The 27728-nt window shown below is 44.0% G+C and overlaps 2 protein-coding genes across 65 annotated transcripts in view; one reads left to right on the forward strand and one right to left on the reverse strand.

Moving 5' to 3' along the window:
- Positions 1-17870, forward strand: part of LRCH3 (leucine rich repeats and calponin homology domain containing 3) — a 104045-nt gene extending 86175 nt beyond the window's left edge. For 5 of the 27 annotated variants that reach the window (XM_054682513.2, XM_054682516.2, XM_054682515.2 and 2 more), the window contains 4 exons: positions 1858-1976; positions 2909-3046; positions 7279-7356; positions 15587-17870. In XM_054682513.2, the coding sequence (XP_054538488.1) occupies positions 1858-1976; positions 2909-3046; positions 7279-7356; positions 15587-15712 (461 nt within the window). In that variant the 3' untranslated portion in view covers positions 15713-17870. Of the gene's footprint in view, positions 1-1857; positions 1977-2908; positions 3047-4914; positions 5123-7278; positions 7357-12562; positions 15418-15586 lie in introns of those variants that run through there. The other 22 variants (XM_009447146.5, XM_009447144.5, XM_009447150.5 and 19 more) reach the window with 7 other exon arrangements.
- IQCG (IQ motif containing G) overlaps positions 14145-27728 on the reverse strand; it is an 85045-nt gene continuing 71461 nt past the window's right edge. For 18 of the 38 annotated variants that reach the window (XM_063806548.1, XM_063806546.1, XM_063806549.1 and 15 more), the window contains 3 exons: positions 25894-26025; positions 24580-24681; positions 22108-22850 (listed from right to left, as the gene is read on the reverse strand). In XM_063806548.1, the coding sequence (XP_063662618.1) occupies positions 22716-22850; positions 24580-24681; positions 25894-26025 (369 nt within the window). In that variant the 3' untranslated portion in view covers positions 22108-22715. Of the gene's footprint in view, positions 14281-22107; positions 22851-23205; positions 23365-24579; positions 24682-25893; positions 26026-27728 lie in introns of those variants that run through there. The other 20 variants (XM_063806552.1, XM_063806551.1, XM_063806547.1 and 17 more) reach the window with 4 other exon arrangements.

Raw genomic sequence — 27728 nt, forward strand, 5'->3', positions numbered from 1 at the left:
ACAGTATAGTAACAATTTATATAGCATTTACATTGTATTAAGTATTGTAAGTAACATAGAGATGATTTAAAGTATAGTATAAAGGAGGATATGCATAGTTTGTATGCAAATAATACTACATTTTATATGAGTGACTTGAGCGTCCACAAAGTTTGGTATGAGAGGGGTGGTTTCTGGAACTAATTTCCCCTGGATACTGACGGATGACTGTGTACCCTATGACCAGCAGTTTTACTTTTGAGAAATATGTACACACGTGTACCAACAACATGTACAAAAATATTCATAGCAGCATTATTCATAATAGCCTGAAACTGAATGTCCATCAAGAGAATGGATAAATGAATTGTGGTATATTTGTACAATGGAATACCATATAAGCAATGAAAATGAACCAATTCCTATATACAGCAACGTGGATAAATCTCATAAACATACCATTGATCAAAGGAAGCCAGAAGCAAAAGAATACATACAATACAGCATAATTTATACAAAGTTCAAAAATGAACCAGACCAGCCTACAGTGTTAGAAGTCAGGGTGCGGTTTTGAGCACATTGGGTACTTACGGGCAAGGAGCATGGAAGGGGCTCCTGGGATTGGTAAGATTGCATTAAAAACCTGATTGTGTTCACTTGGTGAGGAGAATTTTTTGAGCACTGTGCTTACGATTTGTGTATTTTTCTGTGTATTAATTTTCAATAAAAACATTTTTAAGTGGATGTAATCAAACAAAAGTAGTTGAGTCAACTGGGTAATGAACATTACATATTTTTCTATACTATTCTCTGTTGTGTATATTTGAAAATCTCCATAATAAAAACCCTTTTAAAAAGTCAATCCAGAAAGTGGAAAGCAATATACTGTACTTGCAGGAAGTGGAAACCAATATACTGTACTTGCAGGAGGTAGAAACCGATGCACTGTACCTGCAGGAGGTAGAAAGCCATGCACTGTACCTGCAGGAGGTAGAAAGCCATGCACTGTACCTGCAGGAGGTAGAAAGCCATGCACTGTACCTGCAGGAGGTAGAAAGCCATGCACTGTACCTGCAGGAGGTAGAAAGCCATGCACTGTACCTGCAGGAGGTAGAAAGCCATGCACTGTACCTGCAGGAGGTAGAAAGCCATGCACTGTACCTGCAGGAGGTAGAAAGCCATGCACTGTACCTGCAGGAGGTAGAAAGCCATGCACTGTACCTGCAGGAGGTAGAAAGCCATGCACTGTACCTGCAGGAGGTAGAAAGCCATGCACTGTACCTGCAGGAGGTAGAAAGCCATGCACTGTACCTGCAGGAGGTAGAAAGCCATGCACTGTACCTGCAGGAGGTAGAAAGCCATGCACTGTACCTGCAGGAGGTAGAAAGCCATGCACTGTACCTGCAGGAGGTAGAAAGCCATGCACTGTACCTGCAGGAGGTAGAAAGCCATGCACTGTACCTGCAGGAGGTAGAAAGCCATGCACTGTACCTGCAGGAGGTAGAAAGCCATGCACTGTACCTGCAGGAGGTAGAAAGCCATGCACTGTACCTGCAGGAGGTAGAAAGCCATGCACTGTACCTGCAGGAGGTAGAAAGCCATGCACTGTACCTGCAGGAGGTAGAAAGCCATGCACTGTACCTGCAGGAGGTAGAAAGCCATGCACTGTACCTGCAGGAGGTAGAAAGCCATGCACTGTACCTGCAGGAGGTAGAAAGCCATGCACTGTACCTGCAGGAGGTAGAAAGCCATGCACTGTACCTGCAGGAGGTAGAAAGCCATGCACTGCACTTGCAGGGAAACTGTGATGAGGCAGAGCCGGATGTTCTCCTAGCACTGCCAGTTGCCTTTCTGTCTTACATATTAATATTTTTATAGGTCATGCTTCACCCCTTCCTCCATCTGCTGCACCTACCACTGATTCTACAGATTCCATAACAGGACAGAATTCAAGACAGAGAGAAGAAGAGCTGGAATTAATAGACCAACTGCGTAAAGTATGTACATTACCTTTGATTTACACTTTTTCAGTGTTACTGCTATAGATCATAATCCTGTGATCACGTCTTCATTTGACACATCATTTTTATTTATTTTTTTTTTAGACGGAGTCTCACTCTGTCACCCAGGCTGGAGTTCAGTGGCATGATCCTGGCTCACTGCAGCCTATGCCTCGTGGGTTCAAGCAATTCTTCTGCCTCAGCCTCCTGAGTCGCTGGGATTACAGGCGCCCATCACTGCACCCAGCTAATTTTTGTATTTTTAGTAGAGAAGGAGTTTCACCATGTTGGCCAGGCTGGTCTCGAACTCCTGACCTCAGGTGATCCACTGGCCTCGACCTCCCAAAGTGCTGGGATTACAGGCGTGAGCTTCCGTGCCCAGCTGTAATTTTTCACAGATTCAATGAGTGCCCATTGTGTGCCATGTTTTGTGATGAATGTAAACATTTTGCTATTAAGGAAATTCTTTTCAGCTATTTACTTAGAAAATGAGATAGATGGCTTATTCTATAAAGCTCAATTCCTAGCTCTACTCATTTAAATTTTTTCCTTTTTTCTACTTCCTGTTATAAAGAAATATTGTCAGTAATAATTTATATGTGCGTGCACACATATATAAATATCACACTTACACATATATAGTGAGTCATTGCCTCTTTATTTTATGTTGGAATTGAAGGAGAATCTAGGTTTTTTTTTTTAATCAGAAAGTTGTAAATGAATTTTTGTTGTACTTTGTACCACTATGCCCTGGCTGCCATCCATATATATTAGATCTCCTTAAGTTAAACTTAGGATAGAGGGATAAAATGGATATTGTGGTACTTATTTCCTTTTTATCTTGATTTTTAATGAGATTTCATTATAACTCCCTTATGTCTTATATGTCTTTCTTCAATTAATCTATTACATGTCTTTTGTTCTTTCAGCATATTGAGTACCGGTTGAAAGTGTCTCTACCTTGTGATCTCGGAGCAGCTCTAACTGACGGTGTTGTTCTTTGCCATTTGGCCAATCATGTGCGACCTCGATCTGTCCCAAGCATTCATGTTCCCTCACCAGCTGTAGTAAGTTGATAATCCTAAAAAGCCTTGGCTATTCATCAGACATTTCTTAAGCATTGTGCTAGATATTAAGGATACAGATATAAAGAGTCCAGTCTCTACCTTCCTGGTCTCACTTCTACTCGAGAAGAAATAGACATGTATACAGTCACTTACAGCAGTGCGATAAATGTAAGAAAGGCATGTACAGTGTGTGTTATAGGGATATAAAAAGGGGCCACTTAACTCCACCTGGAGAGTTCAGGGAAGCCTTCCCAGAACGGGCAAAATTTGAACTAATTCTTGAAGTTTAAGAAGGAATTTTCCAGCAGTACAGAGAGGGAAGGGGGCCTTCCAGGCATAGGATTTCTAGATTCAGAAGCTAAGGAAAGTTTGGCTTTTACTTAAGGAATTGGTAAATTGTTCAGAATGGATCGTGCACAGGGTTGTAATACAAATGGTAAGGGGTAAGGCTAGAGACGTGAGCTGGGGCTGTGGTACAAAGGCCTTATGAACCGTGTCAAGGAAGTTTACCCTAGTACAGACAATGAGGATACACTGAATTAAAGAGGGAATACCATGATTCTAATTGCAGTTTAGAATTATGAATCTAGGCTGGGCGCGGTGGCTCATGCTTATAATCTTTGCAATTTGGGAGGCCGAGGCAGACGATTGCTTGAGCCCAGGAGTTTGAGACCAGCCAGGACAATATGGCAAAACCCCATCTCTACCAAAAATACAAAAATCAGCTGGGTATGGTGGCATGCGCCTATAGTCCCAGCTACTCAGGAGGCTGATGTGGGAGGATCACTTGAGCCCAGGAGTTCGAGGCTGCAGTGAGCCGTGATTGTGCCAGTGCACTCCAGCCTAGGTAAGAGAGCAAGACCCTGTCTCAAAGAAAAAAAAAAAAAAAAAAAAGGAATGATGAATCTAGGTGCTAAGTGAGAAATGGAAAAATTAAAGGTGGTACACTACAAAGATGCCCAAGCCAGGCTCAGTGGCTTGTGCCTGTAGTCCCAGCTACTTGGGAGTCTGAGGCATGAGGATCCTATGAGCCCAGGAGTTTGAGACCAGCTTGGGTGATCTTGTTTCTTAAAAGAAAAAGGAAAAGAGACTGGGTGCACTGGCTCACGCCTATAATCCCAGCGTTTTGGGAGCCCGAGGCTGGTGGATCACCTGAGGTCAGGAGTTCGAGACCAGCCTGGCCAACATGGTGAAACCCCATCTCTACTAAAAATACAAAATTAGCCAGGAGTGGTTCATACACCTGTAATCCCAGCTACTTGGGAGGCTGAGCCAGGAGAATCACTTGAACCCAGGAGGCGGAGCTTGCAGTGAGCTGAGATCGCACCACTGCACTGCACTCCAGCCTGGGCAAGACAGAGCGAGACTCTGTCTCAAAAAAAAAAAAAAAGAGAAAAGAAAGATGCCCAATTAAAAGGCTGTTGTATTAGTCCAGGCCAGGAAGATAACAAGCCGGGACTAAAGCCTGGACTAACTGGGCAGTGAGAGGGGGGAAGATGGTTCAGAGGTAAAACTGACATGATCTGTGACCGACCTCAGGTGGAAGATGAGGGAGAAAATGCATTCAAGATAACTGGCAGGTTCTTTTTGCACTGCTGGTCAGGTCTGGGCATCAGTTTCAGGATGGCAGTCCACAAAAGAACAGGCTTTGGGTTGACACACCCCTCCTCTGTTTTCCTCACATTTTTATCATGAAAAATTTCAACCTTCAGAAAAGTGGAAAGAATCCTACAACGAACACTATTAAAGTCTGCACCTAGATCTGACATTTCTTGCATTTTGCCGCACTTGCTTTATGTATCTATATTTGTATGTGTATTTTAACTACACCATCCAAAACTTACAGATGTAATATACTTTTCCCCCAGTGTGTTTCAGGGACCTGTCCTAGGCCACCTTGCTCTTCCCCTAAGCCCATAGCCAGTGACGGACAAGCATGGGGCTGAGCCCTCCTACCTCAAGGAGGGAGTGTCGTGTGGTTCACACTTGTGAGCTCCCTGTGGGATCAAGCTGAAGCTGAGAAGGAGACAAGCAGGAGGATCACCTGTGGCTGGGAGTTTAAAACCAGCCTGGGCAATATAGTGAGATCCCATCTCTACAAAAATACTTAAAAAAATTAGGCGTGCACCTACTACTCAGGAAGCTGTGGCGGGAGGATCACTTGGGCCCAGGAGTTTGAGGCTGCAGTGAGCCACGATCATGCCACTGCACAACAACCTGGGCAACAGAGCGAGACCCTGACCCTAAAAAAGAAAGAAAGGGCCAGGCACGGTGGCTCATGCCTGTAATCTCAGCACTTTGGGAGGCCCAGGTGGGCAGATCACGAGGTCAGGAGTTCGAGACCATCCTGGCCAACATGATGAAACCCCATCTCTACTAAAAATACAAAAATTAGCTGTGCATGGTGGTGCACACCTGTAGTCCCAGCTACTTGGGAGGCAGAAGCAGGAGAATCACTTGAGTCCAAGAGGCGGAGGTTGCAGTGAGCCGAGAGAGCACCACCACACTCCAGCCTGGCGACAGAGTGAGACTCTGTCTCAAAAGAAAAAAAAAAAAAAAAAAGACTGAAAGGAAATGAATCAAGTGTTGTAGTTACATTTAAATGATGAACTATGGGTAATTAATTTTTTTGGCTGTTCCTCCAAGTTTTCTTTAGTGCAGGGGTCCCCAACCCCTGGGCCACAAATGGGTACCAGTCTGTGGCCTGTTAGGAACTGGGCTGCACAGCAGGAGGTGAACAGCAGGCCAGTGAGCAAAGCTTCATCTGTATTTACAGCCACTCCCCATTACTCACATCACCACCTGAGCTCTGCCTCCTGTCAGATCAGCAACAGTATTAGATCCTCAGAGGAGCATGAACGCTGGTGTGAACTGCGCATGCGAGGAAAGGATCTAGGCCACGGGCTCCTTATGAGAATCTAATGCCTGATGATCTGTCAGTGTCTCCCATCATCCCCAGATGGGACTGTCTAGTTGCAGGTAAACAAGCTCAGGGCTCCCACTGACTCTACATTATGGTAGATTTCATTATGTATGATTATTTCATTATATATTACAATGTAATAATAGAAATAAAATACACAATAAATGTAATGTGCTTGAATCAGCCTGAAACCATCCCCCCAGCTCCAGCCCTGTCCATGGAAAAATTGTCTTCTGTGAAACCAGTCCCTGGTGCCAAAAAGGTTGAGGACTGCTGCCTTAGTGTTACACTTTTTTAAAATGGAAAAAAAAGTTTGTAACTATTCGTTCAAAGTTTTTCTATTTAGTACTTGCCTTCCAAAATCAAAGCCAATGTCTCAAGTGTGGGGTGACAAAGTACTGCCCACAGGCCAGCACTTCTTCTTGTAAATCAAGTTTCACTGGAACCCAGTCACACTTTCTTGTTTGCATATTGTCTATAGTTGCTTTCAAGCTCCTGGCAGACTCGAGTGGTTGCAACAGTTCTTTTTTTTTTTTTTTTTTTTTTTTTTTGAAACGGAGCTTTGTTCTTGTTGCCCAGGCAGGAGTGCAATGGTGCGATCTCAGCTCCCCAGAACCTCTGCCTCCCGGGTTCCCGGGTTCAAGTGATTCTCGTGCCTCAGCCTCCTGAGTAGCTGGGATTACAGGCGTCCACCACCACACCTGGCTAATTTTTGTATTATTAGTAGAGACGGGGTTTCTCCATGTTCGTCAGGCTGGTCTCGAACTCCCGACCTCAGGTGATCCGCCCACCTCAGCCTCCCAAAGTGCTGGGATTATGGCGTGAGCCACCGCACCTGGCGTTGCAACAGTTCTTATGGCCCTCAGAACTAACATTTATTATCTGATCCTTTAAAAAAAAGTTCGCTGACCCCCTAGTCTACAGCATTGAGAGTTATGAAGCGATTGCCAGGAGTATTTCTAAAGTTAGCAAATATTTTTTAATGTTGCTAGTAGGCTGGGCATTTAGCTCATGCCTCTGATCCCAGCACTTTGGGAGGCTGAGGCAGGCAGATTGCTTGAACTCAGGAATTCAAGACCAGCCTGGGCAACGTGGCGAACCCTGTCTCTACAAAAATTGCCCAGGTGTGATGGCATGCAACTATAGTCCCAGCTACTTGGGAGGCTGAGGTGGGAGGATCACCTGAGCCTGGGAGGTCAATGATACAGCGAGCCAGGCTTGCGCCACTGCACTCCAGCCTGGGTGACAGCGAGACCCTGTCCCAGAAACAAAACTTCTCTAGTAACACATTTTCTTTTCCTCATTTCAGCCTAAATTAACAATGGCGAAATGCAGGCGAAATGTGGAAAATTTCCTAGAAGCTTGCAGAAAAATTGGTGTACCTCAGGTAATAAATTTATCATTTTTTATGTTGCCTAAATAGACTTGGTTGTCCTAAAATTTTAGAAATGCAAATCTCTAAAATCTTATAGGACTAGCTCTGAGCTAAGTCGATCATAATTAACATGACTTTGTGTTACAAGAGTCAGTATACTTTTGAACAGTTTTCCTTGATTATTTCCAAGGACCACACAAAGAAATTATAAATATATAGATTGAAATAAGTATAAGTAATTTGAAATAATTATTCTATTTTCCTAAACTTTCCCACTTGCTATTTGACAACTAAATATATCCTTCAAAAACTAAGTATATCTCAGATTGAGAATGCTGCAGTTGGCTTCAGTGTTCTAACACTTGCTTTGATACTTTTTAAAATGTTTTAGACTTCCAGAAATGTTGAAAAAATAGCCTAGAGTTCCTTTGTATACTTCACTCAATTTCTTCTAATGTTAACTAACGTCTAATACAAACATAGGACAGTAATTCAAACTAAGTAACATGAGAACAATACAATTAACTGAATTACAGGCTTTATTTGGATTTCATCAGTTTTTCCATGAAGCTCTGGTTCTTTGGAGTCTGGCATGCAACAGGCCATTTCTAAGCTGTTGTCCTGCTATGAGGATTTATTGCCTCCAGCTCAGTTATAACTTTATTGCCCTTTAATATTACAAATAGTTAAATTTATTTATAGATGCGATTAAGGGAAATGAACTTGATACAGTCTTATCCAATAACCCCTTTAAAAAGCAATTATATTAAACCAACTAAGTATTATACTATTAAGGAATATTATGTGGTATAAAGACAAATTTAAAGAAATAAATGACTTGGTGCCATGTGATACTTTTTCATTAACCACGACCATTACAAGTCTTGTTAACATATTTTGTCTATAGCCTGCAAGGAGGAAAACATGATTCTTCTCTATCACCTTCTAATTAGGTATCAGTAACTCAGGGGTGGCCCTGGGGCTCATCAACAGCTCTACCATTGCTCTCAGAGTTTGGTTCCTGTTCCTGTAGCTTCCATGACAGTGATTCTCTTTACCCAACTCACCGCACCCATGACAGTGATTCTCTTTACCCAACTCACCGCACCCATGACAGTGATTCTCTTTACCCAACTCACCGCACCCATGACAGTGATTCTCTTTACCCAACTCACCGCACCCATGACAGTGATTCTCTTTACCCAACTCACCGCACCCATGGCAGTGATTCTCTTTACCCAACTCACCGCACCCATGGCAGTGATTCTCTTTACCCAACTCACCGCACCCATGGCAGTGATTCTCTTTACCCAACTCACCGCACCCATGGCAGTGATTCTCTTTACCCAACTCACCGCACCCATGGCAGTGATTCTCTTTACCCAACTCACCGCACCCATGGCAGTGATTCTCTTTACCCAACTCACCGCACCCATGGCAGTGATTCTCTTTACCCAACTCACCGCACCCATGGCAGTGATTCTCTTTACCCAACTCACCGCACCCATGGCAGTGATTCTCTTTACCCAACTCACCGCACCCATGGCAGTGATTCTCTTTACCCAACTCACCGCACCCATGGCAGTGATTCTCTTTACCCAACTCACCGCACCCATGACAGTGATTCTCTTTACCCAACTCACCGCACCCATGGCGGTGATTCTCTTTACCCAACTCACCGCACCCATGACGGTGATTCTCTTTACCCAACTCACCGCACCCATGGCGGTGATTCTCTTTACCCAACTCACCGCACCCATGGCGGTGATTCTCTTTACCCAACTCACCGCACCCATGGCGGTGATTCTCTTTACCCAACTCACCGCACCCATGGCGGTGATTCTCTTTACCCAACTCACCGCACCCATGGCGGTGATTCTCTTTACCCAACTCACCGCACCCATGGCGGTGATTCTCTTTACCCAACTCACCGCACCCATGGCGGTGATTCTCTTTACCCAACTCACCGCACCCATGACGGTGATTCTCTTTACCCAACTCACCGCACCCATGGCGGTGATTCTCTTTACCCAACTCACCGCACCCATGGCGGTGATTCTCTTTACCCAACTCACCGCACCCATGGCGGTGATTCTCTTTACCCAACTCACCGCACCCATGGCGGTGATTCTCTTTACCCAACTCACCGCACCCATGACGGTGATTCTCTTTACCCAACTCACCGCACCCATGACGGTGATTCTCTTTACCCAACTCACCGCACCCATGGCGGTGATTCTCTTTACCCAACTCACCGCACCCATGACGGTGATTCTCTTTACCCAACTCACTGCACCTCTTTCTAACTAGCCAGGAGTTGAATAGGCCACAGCATCACATGTTACAAAGTGAAAGGGAGAGCGCCCAGCTCCACAGAGCATCTGCGTCAGCCAGCAGGATTCCCAGGATTGTTTTTCTCTTATGAAAGTAGATCATCATTCTATTATTTATTTTTTACTTTTTTCTTTTGCTGTTTTTTTTTTAACTGAATTATACAAGAATGGAAATTTACATAAAGTGGTAGTTAGCAAACACCTTTTTGATTCCTATGGACAAATTGAAAGCAAAATTTTCGTTTTTATATTATGTTGTTTTATAAAGAGTCATCTTTTAGAACAGACCTTTTTAAATATTTTGAGAGCACTGAATATGGTTTCTGAAGAAATAACATACATTCTTTTAAACAAGTTTATTCTAATAGTGCACATTAGCCTCCGGTTCTTCCCTTCTGCTTCCTAAAGAGGTTCTTGCTACACAAACATCCAGTGTCTGCTCTAGTTCCCTGCCACAGTGTCTTTAAACAAAGAGAGTATGGCATGGGTTGGTGCAGAGAATGGGAAATGCAAAATAGACAGGAGAGTGCTGAAAATGGCCCCACTCAAGCAAGTCATGTTGACTTACCAGGTGTCAAAACCTGTTGACAGGTCTAAGCCTGTCCGCGGGGCTTTCGGAAGCATCCTCTGAGGGTCTCTGAGATTTAAAGTCCGTACCTTGGAATTATTTCAGGATGTTCCCACCATCAGCCAACAAAGTACAAAACAGTGTGCCTTAAAATACACATTTAAGTTGGTATTTGCATGCAGTGGTTGACCATGTTTGTTATGGGCCAGCCTGCCCCTGTTCCTACCAGAGCTGTGCTGTTGGAAGGCAAGTACGGAGAAAAAAAAAATACAGTTTTAAAAGACTGGGTCTTTTTCCAGAGCGGTTAGGCTGAGGTTTTGATGCATCCTCCCTCCTTCTCCGTCACCAGAAAGAGGAAATGGACGTTCCCATAGGCGGCCCCTTCCTTCTCCCCTTCCGCCTCCCACCCACGTCCCCACCACAACCACTGCCAGTTTTACACGGCTTCCTAGCATGCTGCTACTTCTGCTGAAAAATTAGTCATCTGTCTAGAACAAAGTGAAAGAAAATGAATAAACGCACAAACTCGTAGGTTCAAACTAGCCTTCTGAGGTCCCTCTGCCAGAGGAAGAGAAGAAACTTCTACCTCCTCGTCTTCCTTTTTCTCCTGGTCTGCAGGTCATTCTGGCCTTTACTTAAACATCCCCACTTTGCTCTGTGTGACTTGAACATTGGGAATGTAATAATGACCACTTTTGAAAATGTAAAACAGAAAACAGTATTACAAATATTTTTGTCAGATTCTATACCCAGGTAAGATAGATAAAGACAAATAATTTCCCTTCTCTGTGTAACTTTTAAAGTGTTGTACAAGTTAAAGTATGAGTGAAATACTGAAGAACAAGGCAGTTATTAAAAACCTCTGATGACATTGGGCATGTGGGTATTTGCTTTATTTTTATGCTTCTATTCAATATGCTACATTCAAAAAAACTGTAATGGGTGATTAAAAACTTGTATCTGAGTCCAGTATCTTTTGTCCCAGAGTCGTTATGTTATGTGTTAAAGGATGTCTGTCTCCCTGTTGTCAAGTCCATGCTTGTTTGTATTTATTTAATGAATTTTGCAATCTGTAAAATGGAGGGTTTGGACGATCTCTGAGGCCCTTAACAGCTCTGCGTTCATTTTGAACACATTCTCGAGCTGGACTTGGTTAAAACAGACCCCCCCTGGCCAGGCGCGGTGGCTCAGGCCTGTAACCCCAGCACTCTGGGAGGCCGAGGCGGGCAGATCACGAGGTCAGGAGATCGAGACCATCCTGGCTAACACGGTGAAACCCCGTCTCTACTAAAAATACAAAAAGTTAGCTGGGCGTGGTGGCGGGCACCTGTAGTCGCAGCTACTCGGGAGGCTGAGGCAGGAGAATGGCGTGAACCCGGGAGGCGGAGCTTGCAGTGAGCGGAGATCAGCGAGACTCCGTCTCAAAAAAAAATAAAAAATAAAAAAATAAAACAGACACCCCCTGATTTTTAGAGGAATGCCAAGTCATTGAATGTATTTGGCTTCTGGGTAGTAAATTACCCCCGGATCATGAGGCTTTCCTTAGTCTTTGAACCTTTTTGATGTACATGGCTTTCTCCAAAAACGTCCGTCTCCTCAGCCTCTGCAGTTTTCGTCCTTGCTTTCTGACCTACATTTTTTTTTTTTTTTTAAATAGAGAATGAGTCAGGAAAGAGGTTGCTTCACACACACCTCACTATTTTCAGGCCTCACACGACCCTAAACCAACATCCACTTCTGTGTATTGTATTTTTTTTTTTTTTTTTTTGAGACGGAGTCTCTCTCTGTCCCCCAGGCTGGAGTGCGGTGGCGCGATCTGGGCTCACTGCAAGCTCTGCCTCCCGGGTTCACACCATTCTCCTGCCTCAGCCTCCCGAGTAGCTGGGACTACAGGTGCCCGCTACCATGCCCGGCTAATTTTTTTGTATTTTTAGTAGAGACAGGGTTTCACCATGTTGGCCAGGATGGTCTCGATCTCCTGACCTCGTGATCCGCCCACCTCGACCTCCCAAAGTGCTGGGATTACAGGCGTGAGCCACCGCGCCCGGCCTGTGTATTGTATTCTTAATGTTCAGACCAGTCACCAACAAACGAATTTTATTCTGCTATTTAGTAGTAAGATCAGGCTCAGCATGGAGAAGATTCTTTGTAGTTTGGGTTTTCAGCGTTTTATTTTTGTTCCTCAATGTAAAAATGTTACAGGATGTGTATATGTGAATATGACTGAGATGATCATATGAATTCTATACTCAAATCTGCATTTCTGATCCACTGACTTTGTTTTTCTGTTTTCCTTTCCTGCTTACACTTTGGACAGGACAATCTTTGTTCCCCTTCCGACATCCTTCAGCTAAACCTCAGCGTTAAAAGAACTGTTGAAACGCTCCTTTCTCTTGGGGCACACTCAGAAGAATCCAGTTTTGTCTGTCTCTCTCTGCAGCTTCTGGGTTTTGTGGCATTTTACTGTACTGTGATGTTAACTCTCTGTGTGCTTTATTACTGGCTCTTCCCCGCTCGCTGAAAGATTGCACTCCGGTGACTTTCTGCCTCATTCCTGTGCTTGGTAAAGGAGGTTTGTTTCTCATGCAGAATTATTTACATAAGTGCTTTTTCTCCCTGCTGGCCCTCAAAGAGCTAACCCATAAAGGAGGTAAATCCTTTCTTTATATTTGCAGATGAGCACCCCCTCACATTAGTAAACATTTATGATTGCTAACAAAGAGTAAAAGACCAGCATTTTTTCTCCTGGTCATCCGTCCATTCTCCTGGCCTGTGGCCTTGTTTCTCTTACCATAAATGCGGAAACATTTTTACTAATACAATTCTGAACTTGTACTTCGAATATGACATGTAGAGCTTTATTTCCAAGTCACACAATACAACTCCCCTCTGGCCGTTTTTCCGTGCCTCAGCACAAGTGTTGAAATTGTGGAGTGACTGAACCTTTGCAGCAGCTGCTCGTGAGGAGAACCGTCGTGCCTTTTCTGGTTTTGGCCGCACCCGGTCACTTAGATTTCTGCTTTGAACTGTGTCCTGAGATCCTGAATCCCCCCTTTGTCGGTAGGCACAGGTCCATCTAAGCATTTGCGGTCTGGACGTTTCAAAGGTATTGGCCATAATTTTAATAATTTTAGTTTGGTCAGAATGTTCAGTTTGAAGATCACCCAGATTCCCTAGACTGCTCTTCTGAGCCCAGTCTATACGCTGTATGTGCTGCACACGAGCAGATGGGCTGGAGCTGGCCTCTCAGGGTGGGCACCTTCCAGATTGTGTTTGTTATGTGTGACTGAGGTTCACTCCCAGCATTCTGTTTAAAATTGGAATTTATGTGATTTCTAACATATTCAAACCTTCTTAATAGTAAAACAGTAGCAGGAGAAGTATTAGGGCAGCAGTCCCTGTTCTGTGCTCAAGGCAGTGAATATTGTCTAGCTCTTTCAGAATGCGTAGCACTTAGCTGCTAGACGTTAATGCTGGAAACTATAATTGCGGTTAGATTCTAGTTTGATAAGTGGTGTTTCTGAATATTCAGGAACCTTCTGAACTCTGTTAACAAAATTGGGATAAAGGATGAACTCAAGTGTGAAGAGAGATTGTGAGGAGCATAATATCCGGTTGTAGAATTCAGCCTGAGGGAGGAGCATAACATCCGGGTGTAGAATTCAGCCTGAGGGGCTCACTGGTTTGGTTTTCTTCCATATGAAATGGGACAGCTATTTTCACAGGTCAAAAGACTGTTCACTATTAATGCTGAAACACTCAACACTGTGTTGATGAAAACTTCAGTTTTCTGTGTCAGTAGGTGCCTTTCAGACTTTGGGGAATTGGGTTGAATTGGGTTATATTTTTAAGATGTCTCAGAGTTGAAACACCTGTTAAAAAACACACACAGGCTCTCATGTGGTTTAGGGGTTGTAATTGTACATTCTCTTGAAAACACACAGCACTCCTTCTAGTCCAGCTGGGAGGTGAGGGCGCTCCAGAAAGCACAGGCTTCTGAGTGTGAACACCGGCTGCGCAGGTCCTAGGGCGCTGCTGAGAGGAAGAGATCAGGGAATCAGCCTTGGAGAAAGCACGTCTCTTCCGACAGCAAAACACTGGGCAGGTTCATTTTAAATATCATTTATCTAGACTTGCAGTTGCACTCAAAGTATTTCTACAAAGTTGCTAGTTTTTTTAGATCAAAAGATTACAGTTACCTCATTTTATCAAAATAAGTATTAAATAAAAAGCACAAGTACCAATAACTGCCTCAAAAATACTTGTTATATATTTTATTGTAACTGGTTTTATAAAATTTCCTAGTAATATCGTCTCAATGAAAAGCAAAAAAAAAAAAAAAAAACCCAACTAGTTGTTTTAACAAACATATATAATCTTTTTTTAGTGGCACCAGAATTCTATATTCTGTTCTTTGTAAGAGCAATCTCTTTTCTTTTGGAATATTTAATCTTAACAGAAAGCTAGTGATAAATGCTGTTCTTGAGATTTGCCTTTTTCTCTCACAAGAAAGGGTTAACCTAACAAATTAACGATGCACACATTAAGGAAGCGTTTAACTTCCTCAAGCAAACAGTGTCAACACTTCTCACATGTTGGTAATCAACATGTTCCTGCCTAAGCTTACATAGTAGTTCCCTGGAATAATTCAGGCTGTTAAATACCAGGATATTAAATCCTTTACATTTTCAAATACTGTTTTTAATTCTGTAATTCAGGTTTTTAATTCAGACAGGCCCTTCCATGAATTATTCAAATTAGGGGGAAGTTTCTCAAGAGCTCAGGATACACTGAGTTTCTTGCCCTATCTGGTCTGGAAACCCTGGTTTTCACAGTCAGGATTATAATGCAGATAGCGTAGAACTCATGCAGGCTGAGTTATGTTTTCAAACTATCTTTCATTCTTGTGGTAGGGAACTTACCCTCAAGTGTAGTATCTTTTACTCTTGAGCCATCTGGTAGCGTGGAATTGTTTTTCTATTTTTCACCTGCCTATTTTATAGACCTGTATTGACCTTTTATTCATCAGGGATAAAGGATGTTGCTTTCACCCTGCGGTATTGTTTTCCCTCTGTTGTATGTATAGATATATGCTACTTGTCAATTTTCCAATTTTGAAAATGATCTGTATGTACTTTTAGTTGTATTAATAAAGTGACAGTGAGTGTCAGACACCATCTCTCTAACTCATATTTACACTGAGGTCAGTTTCCCAGGTACTAATTTTCATATCTAAGTTGATGATTGTGAAGGGGAGAAGTGCTTATTTTTTCCTTTCAGTTCTATGATATTCATCCGATTTTCTTTTTTGTTTGTTTTCATGTTACGTTGTCCCTTTCAGGAGCAATTATGTTTGCCTCTCCACATTTTAGAAGAGAAAGGTTTGAGCCAGGTTGCAGTGACGGTCCAGGCTCTCCTGGAACTTGCCCCACCCAAGCAACAGCAGCACCAGTTATCTGCTGTTTGAGGATCCCCAGGACTGTGGGCACTGGCCTGGCCAAAACAAGGAACAGGACACCGTGATTGCTGCTGCCAGCTGTCTGCTTAAACAAAGCTCTTATGTGTTCTCAGAAGGGACCGTTCCCATGATTCCTAACAGGAATATTTTGCTTCATTTCTCCATTTTAGGGGAGGTTATTTCCATTTCCATTGGATTTTTTTACGAAGACACCATTGGTTTTCTCAGATGAAACTTCTCCTACTGAAAACCCAGCACCTAACTTGGCTGTGTTTTCCTGGAGAGCAGGCGTGTTTCACGTGCCAGAAAGCACATCTTCTGTGTTAGGCACAAGCATGCTGTGCCATTGTTTTTACCTGGTCTCAAGACAACTGGTCTGCTGGTTTCTAAACTTGGTTGTTCATTAGACTCTCCTGGAGTATTTGTTAAAATACAGATTCACATTCAGTAGATCTGGGGTAAGGCCTAGGAATCTGCATTTTCAACAACCATTGCACATGTTTTTGTTTTTGTTGGAGAAGGAGTTCTGCTCAGTCGCCCAGGCTGGAGTGCAGTGGCATAATCTCAGCTCACTGCAACCTCCGCCTCCCGGGCTCAAGCGATTCTCCTGCCTCAGCCTCCCGAGTAGCTGGGACAACAGGCGCCCGCCACCACGCCTGGCTAATTTTCTTGTATTTTTAGTAGAGATGGGATTTTGTCATGTTGGCCAGGCTGGTCTCAAACTCCTGACTTCAAGTGATCCACCTGCCTCGGCCTCCCAAAATGCTGGGATTACAGGCGTGAGCCACTGTGCCTGGCCTCCCAGAGTGCTGGGATGACAGGCGTGAGCCCCCGCGCCCGGCCTCCGAGAGTGCTGGGATTACAGGCGTGAGCCACTGTGCCCGGCCTCTGAGGGTGCTGGGATTACAGGCGTGAGCCACTGCGCCCGGCCCATTGCACGTGTTTTTCATGTAGTGGAACCACTGTTCAAAGCTAGATATTTGTATGTTTGCGGGGGAGGGTAATGGCCCCCTGCATTTTTCACCCACATTTAAAATCAAAAGCTATATTATGAGGAGTTGGACTGTTCTGTCAAAGGCAAAACAAAAATAATATAGAAGGCCTAGGTTTTGCATAGTCTTATTTTTTTTAAGAGTTGGGGTCTTGCCGTATTGCCCAGGCTGGTCTGAAACTCCTGGGCTCAACTGATCCTCCCGCCTCAGCCTCCCAAAGTGCTGGGATTACTGGAGTGAGCCATCGGGCCTGGCCCAGATTTTGCATAGTAAAACAGTGAAACAGATACAGTTGTATTTAAGGTCAGTATTCTAGGCCTCCCTTCAACTGCAGTCATACCATCATAGAAGATAGTTCTATGTCATCCTGTTATCTGGACATTATAATAAACAGCAAGCCCTCTATACACAGGTTCCAAATCCCATTATCTAGACATTATCAACAACAAGCCCTCTCTCTATACAGAGTTTCCAAATTCTGAAGCTGATAGCGCACTTGGTCTCACTGAGCTTCCCTCCCCGCCCTCCTGCTGCTCCTCAGACATCTGGGCCTGCAGACACATTGCAGTTACAGCACATACACTTCTAGCTCGGAAAAGCCTAGTTTCTTGTATTTCTTTCAGGTAACTGCCAGTTTCTGTGGCTGAATTAAAGCACTTACAGCATCTTCCTAGCTGGGTGTGGTGGCTCACACCTGTAATCTCAGCACTTTGGGAGGCTGAGGCGGGCAGATCACCTGAAGTTGGGAGTTTGAGACCAGCCTGACCAACATGGAGAAACCCCGTCTCTACTAAAAATACAAAATTAGCTGGGCGTGGTGGTGCATGCCTGTAATCCCAGCTACTCAGGAGGCTGAGGCAGGAGAATTGCTTGAACCCAGGAGGCGGAGGTTGTGGTGAGCCAAGATCGTGCCATTGCACCCCAGCCTGGGCAACAAAAGTGAAATTCCATCTCAAAAAAAGAAAATGCGCCCCATCTCGCTCCACCACAAGCGCCTTTATATACTCAATGATGGGTGGAGGAAAAGGGCCCAAGGGCTCACACCGCACAGGAGCCTTTACTCAAGTTTCAGCTAGTTTTCCTTCCCCTGCATTTTGAACTCCTTTTAGTTGTTGGTGATATCCTTTGGTGTTCACTGCCTTTGTAAAACAAGTAAATAAAGTAAGCGGAAGATATCTCTTTTGTTTCTGTAGTTGTTAACTGTTCTGGATTTTCTTTACAATGCATCCATTTGGGCATAATGTTATCCCTCTTTTTATCAGGTAAATGTAGCATCTAAAAGTAGCTTTGGATCAAATCATGTTGAATACCTGGTCAAAGTAATGTTTTCTTCCTTGTTCTTGCAGAGAAACAAATTCATCAGAACATTACCACTTGACCAGGTTTAAAATTGTATAACAGGCTGGGCATGGTGGCTCATGCCTATAATCCCAGCACTTTGGGAGGCCGAGGCAAGAGGATCACTTGAGCCCAGGAGTTTGAGAGCAGCCTGGGCAACATAGCAAGACCCTGTCTCCCAAAAATTAAAAAAAAAAAAAAACAAAAACCAGGTGTGGTGGCACCTGCCTGTACTCCCAGCTACTCAGGAGGCTGGGGTGGGAGGATCACTTGAGCCTGGGAGGTTGAGGCTACAGTGAGCCATGGCTGCACCACTGCACTCCAGCCTGGGCAACAGTGAGACCCCATCTCTAAAAATAAATTGTATAACTTACAACATCTAACTTCAATGCCCAATCTTATAGAACAAAAGTAAAATGTCTTTATGTAAGACCCCATTATATTTACAGTTCCCAACAGACCCACCAACTCTTATATACCCTTATATAACTTGTTTAGAATTTAGCCATGTGCATTTTTAAACTGTGTTTGTCAACATTAAGCCTCAGTACAGTCTCCAAATTATATGCCACCAGAAATGAAATTCAGCAAAGGACAGGATTGTTTTTAACATACGCAAGCCAGCCTGGCCAACATGGTGAAACCTTGTCTCTACTAAAAATACAAAAATTAGCTGGGCGTGGTGGTGGGCACCTGTAATCCCAGCTACTTGGGTGGCTGAGGCACAAGAATCGCTTCAACCTGGAAGCCGAAGGTTGCAGTGGGCTGAGATTGTGCCACTGCACTCCAGCCTGGGCAACAGAGCAAGACTCTGTCTCAAAAAAAAAAAAAAAAAAAACCCCACCAAACCAAAAATATACTATGCAAGGAATAATTCTAGAAGACATTACATAATGCAATACTTGCAACATTTGCAACTAATTTTCCCATAGGGATAAATGGAATTTTCAACTTATTTCAAATTTTGCACATATTATGAAACCTTATTAATGTATTTTTATCAAACTAAATCAGATTTGTATTTGAATTGTTAGGAAAAACCATGTGCAGTTTTGGCTGATAATTGCAGGAAAAATATCAAATACTTTGAATTTTTTTCTCTTTTTTCAAACCCTCTGCAGAGGTATGAAGGTATGAATTTCTTTTTTATGTCAAGATGCAAAATCAAATCATGATGCTTTTGTTGGGAGAATTTTTGTATTCAGTATTTTGTATGTACCTTTTTTTTTTTTAAATTGGAAAGCACAATTCGGTTTAACATTTAGCTTTGCTTGACTCCAGTGTAAGATGAAGATGACCTTGTCACAGCTCCCCTGACCTGAAGCAGAGCCCTTCCCATCACTGACAGTGTTGGGGGTTGAGAGCCCCCCAGCAGAGCCCTTCCCATCACTGACAGTGTCAGGGGTTGAGAGCCCCTCAGCAGAGCCCTTCCCATCACTGACAGTGTCGGGGGTTGAGAGTCCCCCAGCAGAGCCCTTCCCATCACTGACAGTGTCGGGGGTTGAGAGTCCCCCAGCAGAACCCTTCCCATCACTGACAGTGTCGGGGGTTGAGAGCCCCCCAGCAGAGCCCTTCCCATCACTGACAGTGTCGGGGGTTGAGAGCCCCCCCAGCAGAGCCCTTCCTATCACTGACAGTGTCGGGGGCTGAGAGCCCCCCAGCAGAGCCCTTCCCATCACTGACAGTGTCGGGGGCTGAGAGCCCCCCAGCAGAGCCCATCACTGACAGTGTTGGCGGCTGAGAGCCCCCCCAGCAGAGCCCATCACTGACAGTGTTGGCGGCTGAGAGCCCCCCCAGCAGAGCCCATCACTGACAGTGTTGGCGGCTGAGAGCCCCCCAGCAGAGCCCTTCCCATCACTGACAGTGTGTCGGCAGCTGAGAGCTCCCTCAGCAGAGCCCTTCCCATCACTGAACAGTGTTGGCGGCTGAGAGCCCCCCCCCCCACAGCAGAGCCCTTCCCATCACTGACAGTGTCCGGGGCTGAGAGCCCCCGTAGCAGAGCCCTTCCCATCACTGACAGTGTCTGGGGCTGAGAGCCCCCCAGCAGAGCCCTTCCCATCACTGACAGTGTGTCGGCAGCTGAGAGCTCCCTCAGCAGAGCCCTTCCCATCACTGAACAGTGTTGGCGGCTGAGAGCCCCCCCCCAGCAGAGCCCTTCCTATCACTGACAGTGTCGGGGGCTGAGAGCCCCCCAGCAGAGCCCTTCCCATCACTGACAGTGTCGGGGGCTGAGAGCCCCCCAGCAGAGCCCATCACTGACAGTGTTGGCGGCTGAGAGCCCCCCCAGCAGAGCCCATCACTGACAGTGTTGGCAGCTGAGAGCCCCCCCAGCAGAGCCCTTCCCATCACTGACAGTGTTGGCGGCTGAGAGCCCCCCAGCAGAGCCCTTCCCATCACTGACAGTGTGTCGGCAGCTGAGAGCTCCCTCAGCAGAGCCCTTCCCATCACTGAACAGTGTTGGCGGCTGAGAGCCCCCCCCCAGCAGAGCCCTTCCCATCACTGACAGTGTCCGGGGCTGAGAGCCCCCGTAGCAGAGCCCTTCCCATCACTGACAGTGTCGGGTTGAGAACCCCCCAGCAGAGCCCTTCCCATCACTGACAGTGTCTGGGGCTGAGAGCCCCCCAGCAGAGCCCTCCCATCACTGAACAGTGTCAGTGGCTGAGAGCCCCCCAGCAGAACCCTTCCCATCACTGACAGTGTTGGGGGCTGAGAGCCTCCCAGCAGAGCCCTTCCCATCACTGACAGTGTCTGGGGCTGAGAGCCCCCCTAACAGAGCCCTTCCCATCACTGACAGTGTTTGCAGCTGAGAGCCCCCCCAGCAGAGCCCTTCCCATCACTGACAGTGTCGGGTTGAGAGCCACCTACAGAGATTTTCTGTCAGCAGTTTCCCAGTATTTCAGACTCATAATCTGTGTTTAGCACTCCAGTGTTCTCTTGTAATAGCCAGGTCTGGAAACGACCCATGGAAAGAGGGGCCTTTGTATTCTGCTAGAACACAGAGCATAGTAGTAGATCACTTTTCTGAAGAGCTTTTTAAAATACAGCTAATCAAGGAGTTTGCGATTTCTCTTACTTTCTACAGCTCAGCAGTGACTAATGATGTGTGACTATGCTAATGAGTTTGATGAATTCGTAAAAACTAAGCGCTTAAATGGTTATAGAAATGAAAACATGGATATTTAGAAGCCTTTCTATATACACAGTGCAGTTGAGATGGTTTACAGCAAATTTCGTTTTATTTCTGAAAATGTTGTAAACATGTAATTAGTGAAAGATTTTGTAAAACATTGTCCTGTATTTTTGTCTGTAAATATATTGCATAAGTTCTAAGTATAAATATGTCAGTATCATGTATGTTATTTTAAATTGCCTGTACGCCACTTTACACATTGACATTCAAATAAAAGCCAACACTTCAGTGGCGTGTAATAAAAGCTGATTGGAGCGTGTTCATACCTGAGGTGTGGTTCCCTTGGCAAAGGTGAATCAAGGAAAGAGCATCTCATTTCCAGAGGGAATGTCAGTGGAAATGGGGGCTTCGGGACAAACTTTTGAGATCAAATTCATTTTTTAAGGAAGTACAGATATCAAGACTGAGCTTTATTTGGAGTTAGATAGAAGGCTTAATTCATGAAATGTATGTGACACATTAGGACAACTTTGCTCTTGGAAACCTTTAGCATCCCAAGGCATTGTTTTGACTCATCAAGGCAAGCATGATCTGGTGGGTGCATTTTTTTTCTAGGAGACGAGGGAGAGTGACAGCTTTCCTATTTGCCAGGCACAAGTTAGATATTTTCACACACCTGATTTCTTTTCATCTTAACACTCCATAAAGTGGGGATTGGTGGCTCTAGTGTTTGACTTGTCAAAAATATCTCCAAACTAGCCTTCCAGAGAACCTGTGTCCCCATCTTTATAGTTTGTAAAGTTGTATATCCTAACATCCTATTTCTAGCTTGTATTTATAATTTGTATCCCTGTTTCCTAGAAAAGTTGCTGAAGCAGCTTACAACTGGATATGTATTCCATGCCATTTTCACCTGAATAAAAACACCAAAGTGACGATAAATCTAAAAGGCAGGCAGGAACCAACATTTATTAAAACTTTGCTGTGTATATATTATGCTGGACAGCTAATAACATCATATTGTAATTCCTACTGAATACTTTTGCTCATAAGAGTTTTTTCACTACAGACAAGTTGGGTAAAATCAAAATCTGACATTACAGGAATTACTCAAGTTTCAATGCGTCACTGTAGCTAAGCCAGTGAACTCCTTTGTTCTGCTGAGAAAGAGCAAGAAGAATGAATCTTCACAGGACTACTAGAAACTTCTTCCCAGCAAGGTATGAGGAAGCCCTAAGTCAATGGTGTAATCCTAAATCAGGGTTTGAAAACCCACCTAACAGGCAGAGTGAAATTAACAGGCCAAGTGAAATTATCAGGCGGAGTGAAATTAGCCCGAGTGAAATTAACAGGCAGAGTGAAATTAACAGCCCGAGTGAAATTAACAGGCAGAGTGAAATTAACAGGCAAAGTGAAATCAGGCTTCCCTGGGAAAGTCTCAATAGGAAACAACCTGTAGATGAGTCATCTTTGAGGTACCAGGTGTTTCTTAACTCTCTCCAAGTCCTTCCCACCTCCAGAATACCAGCAGAAAACACAGAAGAGAACTTGGTCACTTCTTCTTGCCTCTCCTCTTATCCTTGCCTTTACCTTTGCCTTTTGAATCCTTGCTATCAACTTTGTCTTTAGGCATCTTGAAACCACCAATTTCTCTCCGTATCATAGTGCCTCGCCACCAGGCCTGGAGCTGGAAGAGAAAAGGGGAGTGAGTATGACGTATGCTATGCCTGACAAGCTGCATTCTTTCCACATAAAGGGACTGTTGAATAAAGTAACTTCTGTCTGACAAACAGTCTCTCTCCAGGACATGGAAGTAGCCAGGCACGTAATCACTTCAGCGATGCTCTCCTGTCCTGCAGGACCCGGAGCTTAAGCCATGGACTCAAGAGTGAAGTTCTCAAGTAAAAATAAAGAAAAGGAATCTGATTTGGCCTATTTTTTCTTCACCCTTAGAAATCTGACTTCCTTATACTGCTTTCCTTGAAGAAAGTCCAGGTTCCCCATACTTAACAGCTATTTGAACCAAAAAGAATGTTAGTTACCTGGGCCAAGGGCAAAAGCACTCGGCCAAAAATGCACAGATAATGCCAGGTGCGGTGGCTCATGCCTGTAGTCCCAGCACTTTGGGAGGCTGAGGTGGGCAGATCACTTTGAGCTCAAGGGTTTGAGACCAGCCTGGGCAACATGGCAAGACCCTGTCTCTACAAAAATACAAAAAAGAAAAAAAATTAGTCAGGCCTGGTGGCTTGTGCCTATAGTCCCAGCTGTTTGGGAGGCTGAGGCGGGAGGATCTCTTGAGCCCGGGAAGCAGAGGTTGCAGTGAGCAGAGATTGCGCCACTGCACTCCAGCCTGAGTGACAAAGTGAGATGCTGTCTCAAAAAAAAAAAAAAAAGCACAGATAAGTCTAGATGACTTTTATAGGCTTGCTTGTGCATTTCATATATTTAGTGATTGCTTAAAAGATCAGTTGTCCTAGTACTTTTAAAAAAGATTTAGTTAGCTTTCTTGAATATCTTGGTTTTTAGATAACAGTTGTTCTCAATACGGTCTCTACTGCTTTAAAGTCAGACTAAACCCTAAAGACTGGAAGCAAATCCACTAGTGAAAAGAAAGCAAACGTGCTCTTCAGCTCGTTCTTAACATGTTTGTTGTAAATTCAGGAATACTGACAAGTTTTATGGGGAAACACCATTGAAACTTGATAAATACTTGCTACTTACACATCTGACTCCTTAGGGGAAGCCCAACTTTGGGTCTGGATACCTGGTCCAGAATGTGGTATAAAACTTAACTATTTTAGATCACCCTAATATACAACCCAAACTACAGTGTACCCACTAGGGCCTCGACCTTCAGAGAGAAGGGCCAGCTCCAGACAGGTGCCGTCCAGCTTTCAGTTTTTGCTTGCGAGTATTTCACGTGATCTGTGACCTGCCAGTTTCATCATCACTGAGACACACAAGTTCACATAAAACTAAAATATCTCTATTTTTTTCTAACTTGCTGCTTATCCTTCCCACTTAAGCAGCTTGTATCAGAACCCAGCAGATAGTCTGGGCTGATGTATAAGCAGGATTTTAAGAAGTAGGAGGATATTAAAAAGAATCATTCTGTCAAGAGCTGGTTTTGGTTAGACATAGTAATCTTATATTTCGTCTCTTGGCCTAGGTTTTGCTTCCGCTGCTAACCACCTCTTTTTCCCCAGATGAAGAGCTGGGGGCACGTCCTTTTCTATGTTAACTGTCTCCCTGCACCATGGACTGTTGGCAAATTCTAATAATAACAAAAGTCCATGCTTCTTCTCAGATCTGCAGTTCCTTGATATACTGAGATGTGTTTGATAATGAATTGGAAATGCTTTTGTGTTCCTCAGTGTTAAGCCAGCTGTGGCGAGATACTGATTATGGTTCTTTACCTTTATAACGCTCTTTAATTCCAAGAGATCCTGTTCTACCTTCTTCTTGCTCCTCTCCTTTTCTATACGATCTTCAATGATGACCTGTTCATACTCTCTTATCTGCAAAGATAGACATTCATCATTTGTTATAGTACTCTCTTGGCTAAGCTGTAGCCCAGCCAGCCCTGCACTTTTAATATAAAATTTCAAAATAAAACATGCTCAATCTAAAGATAAACCAAAGAAAAAAATGTAATAGATTCCTAGATGGTAAATATTCACATATTAACTTTATAATTGTTCCCAAAACTTTTTCAGTTTTAATAATTCAAATTTAAATTCTTTTATAAAAAATGAAATATGAATTAATGTGTGATCAATGATCTCAAAATAATATGGATTGTTTTTTAAACTTTGGGAGAATGTACATACACAAATAGTCAGCTGTCTTTTTTGTTTGTTTGTTTGTTTTGAGACAGAGTCTCACTCTGTCTGTCACCCAGGCTGGAGTGCAGTGGCGCAGTGTTGGCTCACTGCAACCTCCGCCTCCTGGGTTCAAGTGATTCTTGTGCCTCAGCCTCCTGAATAGCTGGAATTACAGCCGCGTGCCACCATGCATGGCTAATTTTTGTATTTTTAGTAGAGATAGATAGGGTTTTGCCATGTTACCCAGGCTGGTCTCAAACTCCTGATCTCTAGTGATCTGCTCGCCTCGGCCTCCCAAAGTGCTGGGATTATAGGCGTTAGCCACCATGCCCAGCAGTAGCTGACTTTTGAAAGAAATTTAGGAAGTTCTGCATTTATTCCATAATGAAACCATAATCACAAGCTTGTTAGAAATCATCACTGACTCTCTCCAGAGGTCATAAACTAAGAATAATCACAGTATCTGTCTCAAGGGGCTGTGTGGGTAGCACCTTGGACAGAGTAGGCACTACGTAAGTTAGCTACTGCAGCTGTCCCCGTCAGCAGCAGCAGCATCTAAAAAGAATCCTGGTGGTTTATAAGCGCACCTCTGCTTTTGACCCCAAATAGCAATACCCAGCTACTGTGGTTTATTTGCCACTCCTTCCTCGGTGAGCACCCTGATTCCTTCCACTCCCTCCTCAGTGAGCACCCTGATTCCTTCCACTCCCTCCTCAGTGAGTGCCCTAATTCCTTCCACTCCCTCCTCAGTGAGCACCCTGATTCCTTCCACTCCCTCCTCAGTGAGCACCCTGATTCCTTCCACTCCCTCCTCAGTGAGCGCCCTGATTCCTTCCACTCCCTCCTCAGTGAGCACCCTAATTCCTTTCACTCTGTCCTCAGTGAGCGCCCTAATTCCTTCCTTACCATCTTTGCCAGGTCCTGAAGGTGTGCTAAGTCACTGGCCTTTGCGGCTTTGAGAGCATTTAGTTCATTCTGTTTCATTTCTGTGTCCTTATCATATTTCTCCATCCAGAACTCCAGCCTCTCCTCAAGTTTCTATTTGGAAAGAACATGAAAACATGGCATTCAGCAGACACAAAACGCTGTATACTGTATGATTCCACTTATACAAGTTTCAAGAATAAGCAGAACATTCCATAGTGAGAGAAGGCAGAACAGTAGTTACTTACCTGGGTGGAGAGTTGGATTTCTGATTGGGAATGGGGGTGAGGGGGACTTTGGGATGCTGTAAATGTTCTCTGTATCTTTATCCAGGTGGTGGTTACATGAATGTGTATACATAACTGTTCATCAAACTATACACTAAGTACTTACACATTTTACTTGTATGTTAGTGAATTTTAAAATAGGGGGCCAGGCGCGGTGGCTCACGCCTGTAATCCCAGCACTTTGGGAGGCTGAGGTGGGCGGATCACCTGTGGTCAGGAGTTCGAGACCAGTCTGACCAACGTGGAGAAGCCCCGTCTCTACTAAAAATACAAAATTAGCCGGGCATGGTGGCGCATGCCTGTAATCCCAGCTACTAGGGAGGCTGAGGCAGGAGAATCACTTGAACCCAGCAGGCGGAGGTTGCAGTAAGCCCAGATCGCGCCATTGCACTCCAGCCTGGGCAATAATAGCGAAACTCCGTCTCAAAAAAAAAAAAAAAAAATAGGGGGAGGAGGGTAATCTAGATGTCTGGATAAGGGAAGTTGCAATGAAGAGGAAACAAAAGGTATGTAGAAAAGTCTGAAGGATAAGGAATAGCATCGGATCTCTCTTTGATTGACAGCACTAAATCCTAGTCAAGAAGGATACAATGTATTCAAAATTCTAAAAGAAAATGAATGTAGGGCCGGGCGCAGTGGCTCACGTCTGGAATCCCAGCATTTTGGGAGGCCGAGGTGGGCAGATCACAGAGTCAGGAGATCGAGACCATCCTGGCTAACACAGTGAAACCCTGCCTCTACTAAAACTACAAAAAAAAAAAAAAAAAAAAAAAGCCAGGCATGGTAGCGGGCACCTGTAATCCCAGCTACTCGGGAGGCTGAGGCAGGAGAATCTCTTGAACCGGGGAGACAGAGGTTGCGGTGAGCCAAGATTGCGCCACAGCACTCTAGCCTGGTTGACAGAGTGAGACTCCGTCTCAAAAAAAAAGAAAAAGAAAGAAAAGCAAATGAATGTGAATCAAAGATTCTACACATAGCCAACCCAGCATTCAAATGTAAAGGAAAGAAAGACTATACTCAATATTTCTGAGAGAGTTATTCAAGGATGTACTTCTGTAGCAAAATAAAATGAAAGAGATATATTAAGAAATGGAAGAGAACCAGTAAAACATGTATTTAAGCTATGTGATAGTTTTTAATCATAAATCATAATTCAGAATTAAAATCCCAAAGTAGGCAGGATAGTCTAGTTGAAAGAGCACAACTCTGGCACTGAAAGAAAGTTTACTTAAATTCTCTAAGCTTCTGGTTCCCTCATATATAAAATTCTATACCTAGCCAATAATACGGTATTACTATTACAGTCATAGTACAAACCTCAGAGGGTTGTTGTGATGCTGAAATAATCCTTGTGAAGTCCACCCACAATGCGCATATATATACATAATATCTGCATATATATTATCACTATATATATTTACATATAAAGTGAATGACTTCAACATGGGATGAAGAGAGAGAGAAGAGGTAAGTGAAGTCTCTTTGCCTTAATAAAGGCAAAAGAAGGTATAAACATTGACTAACTCTCGA

The sequence above is a fragment of the Pan troglodytes genome, chromosome 2, assembly GCF_028858775.2.
Source record: "Pan troglodytes isolate AG18354 chromosome 2, NHGRI_mPanTro3-v2.0_pri, whole genome shotgun sequence".
Classification (NCBI taxonomy): domain Eukaryota; kingdom Metazoa; phylum Chordata; class Mammalia; order Primates; family Hominidae; genus Pan; species Pan troglodytes.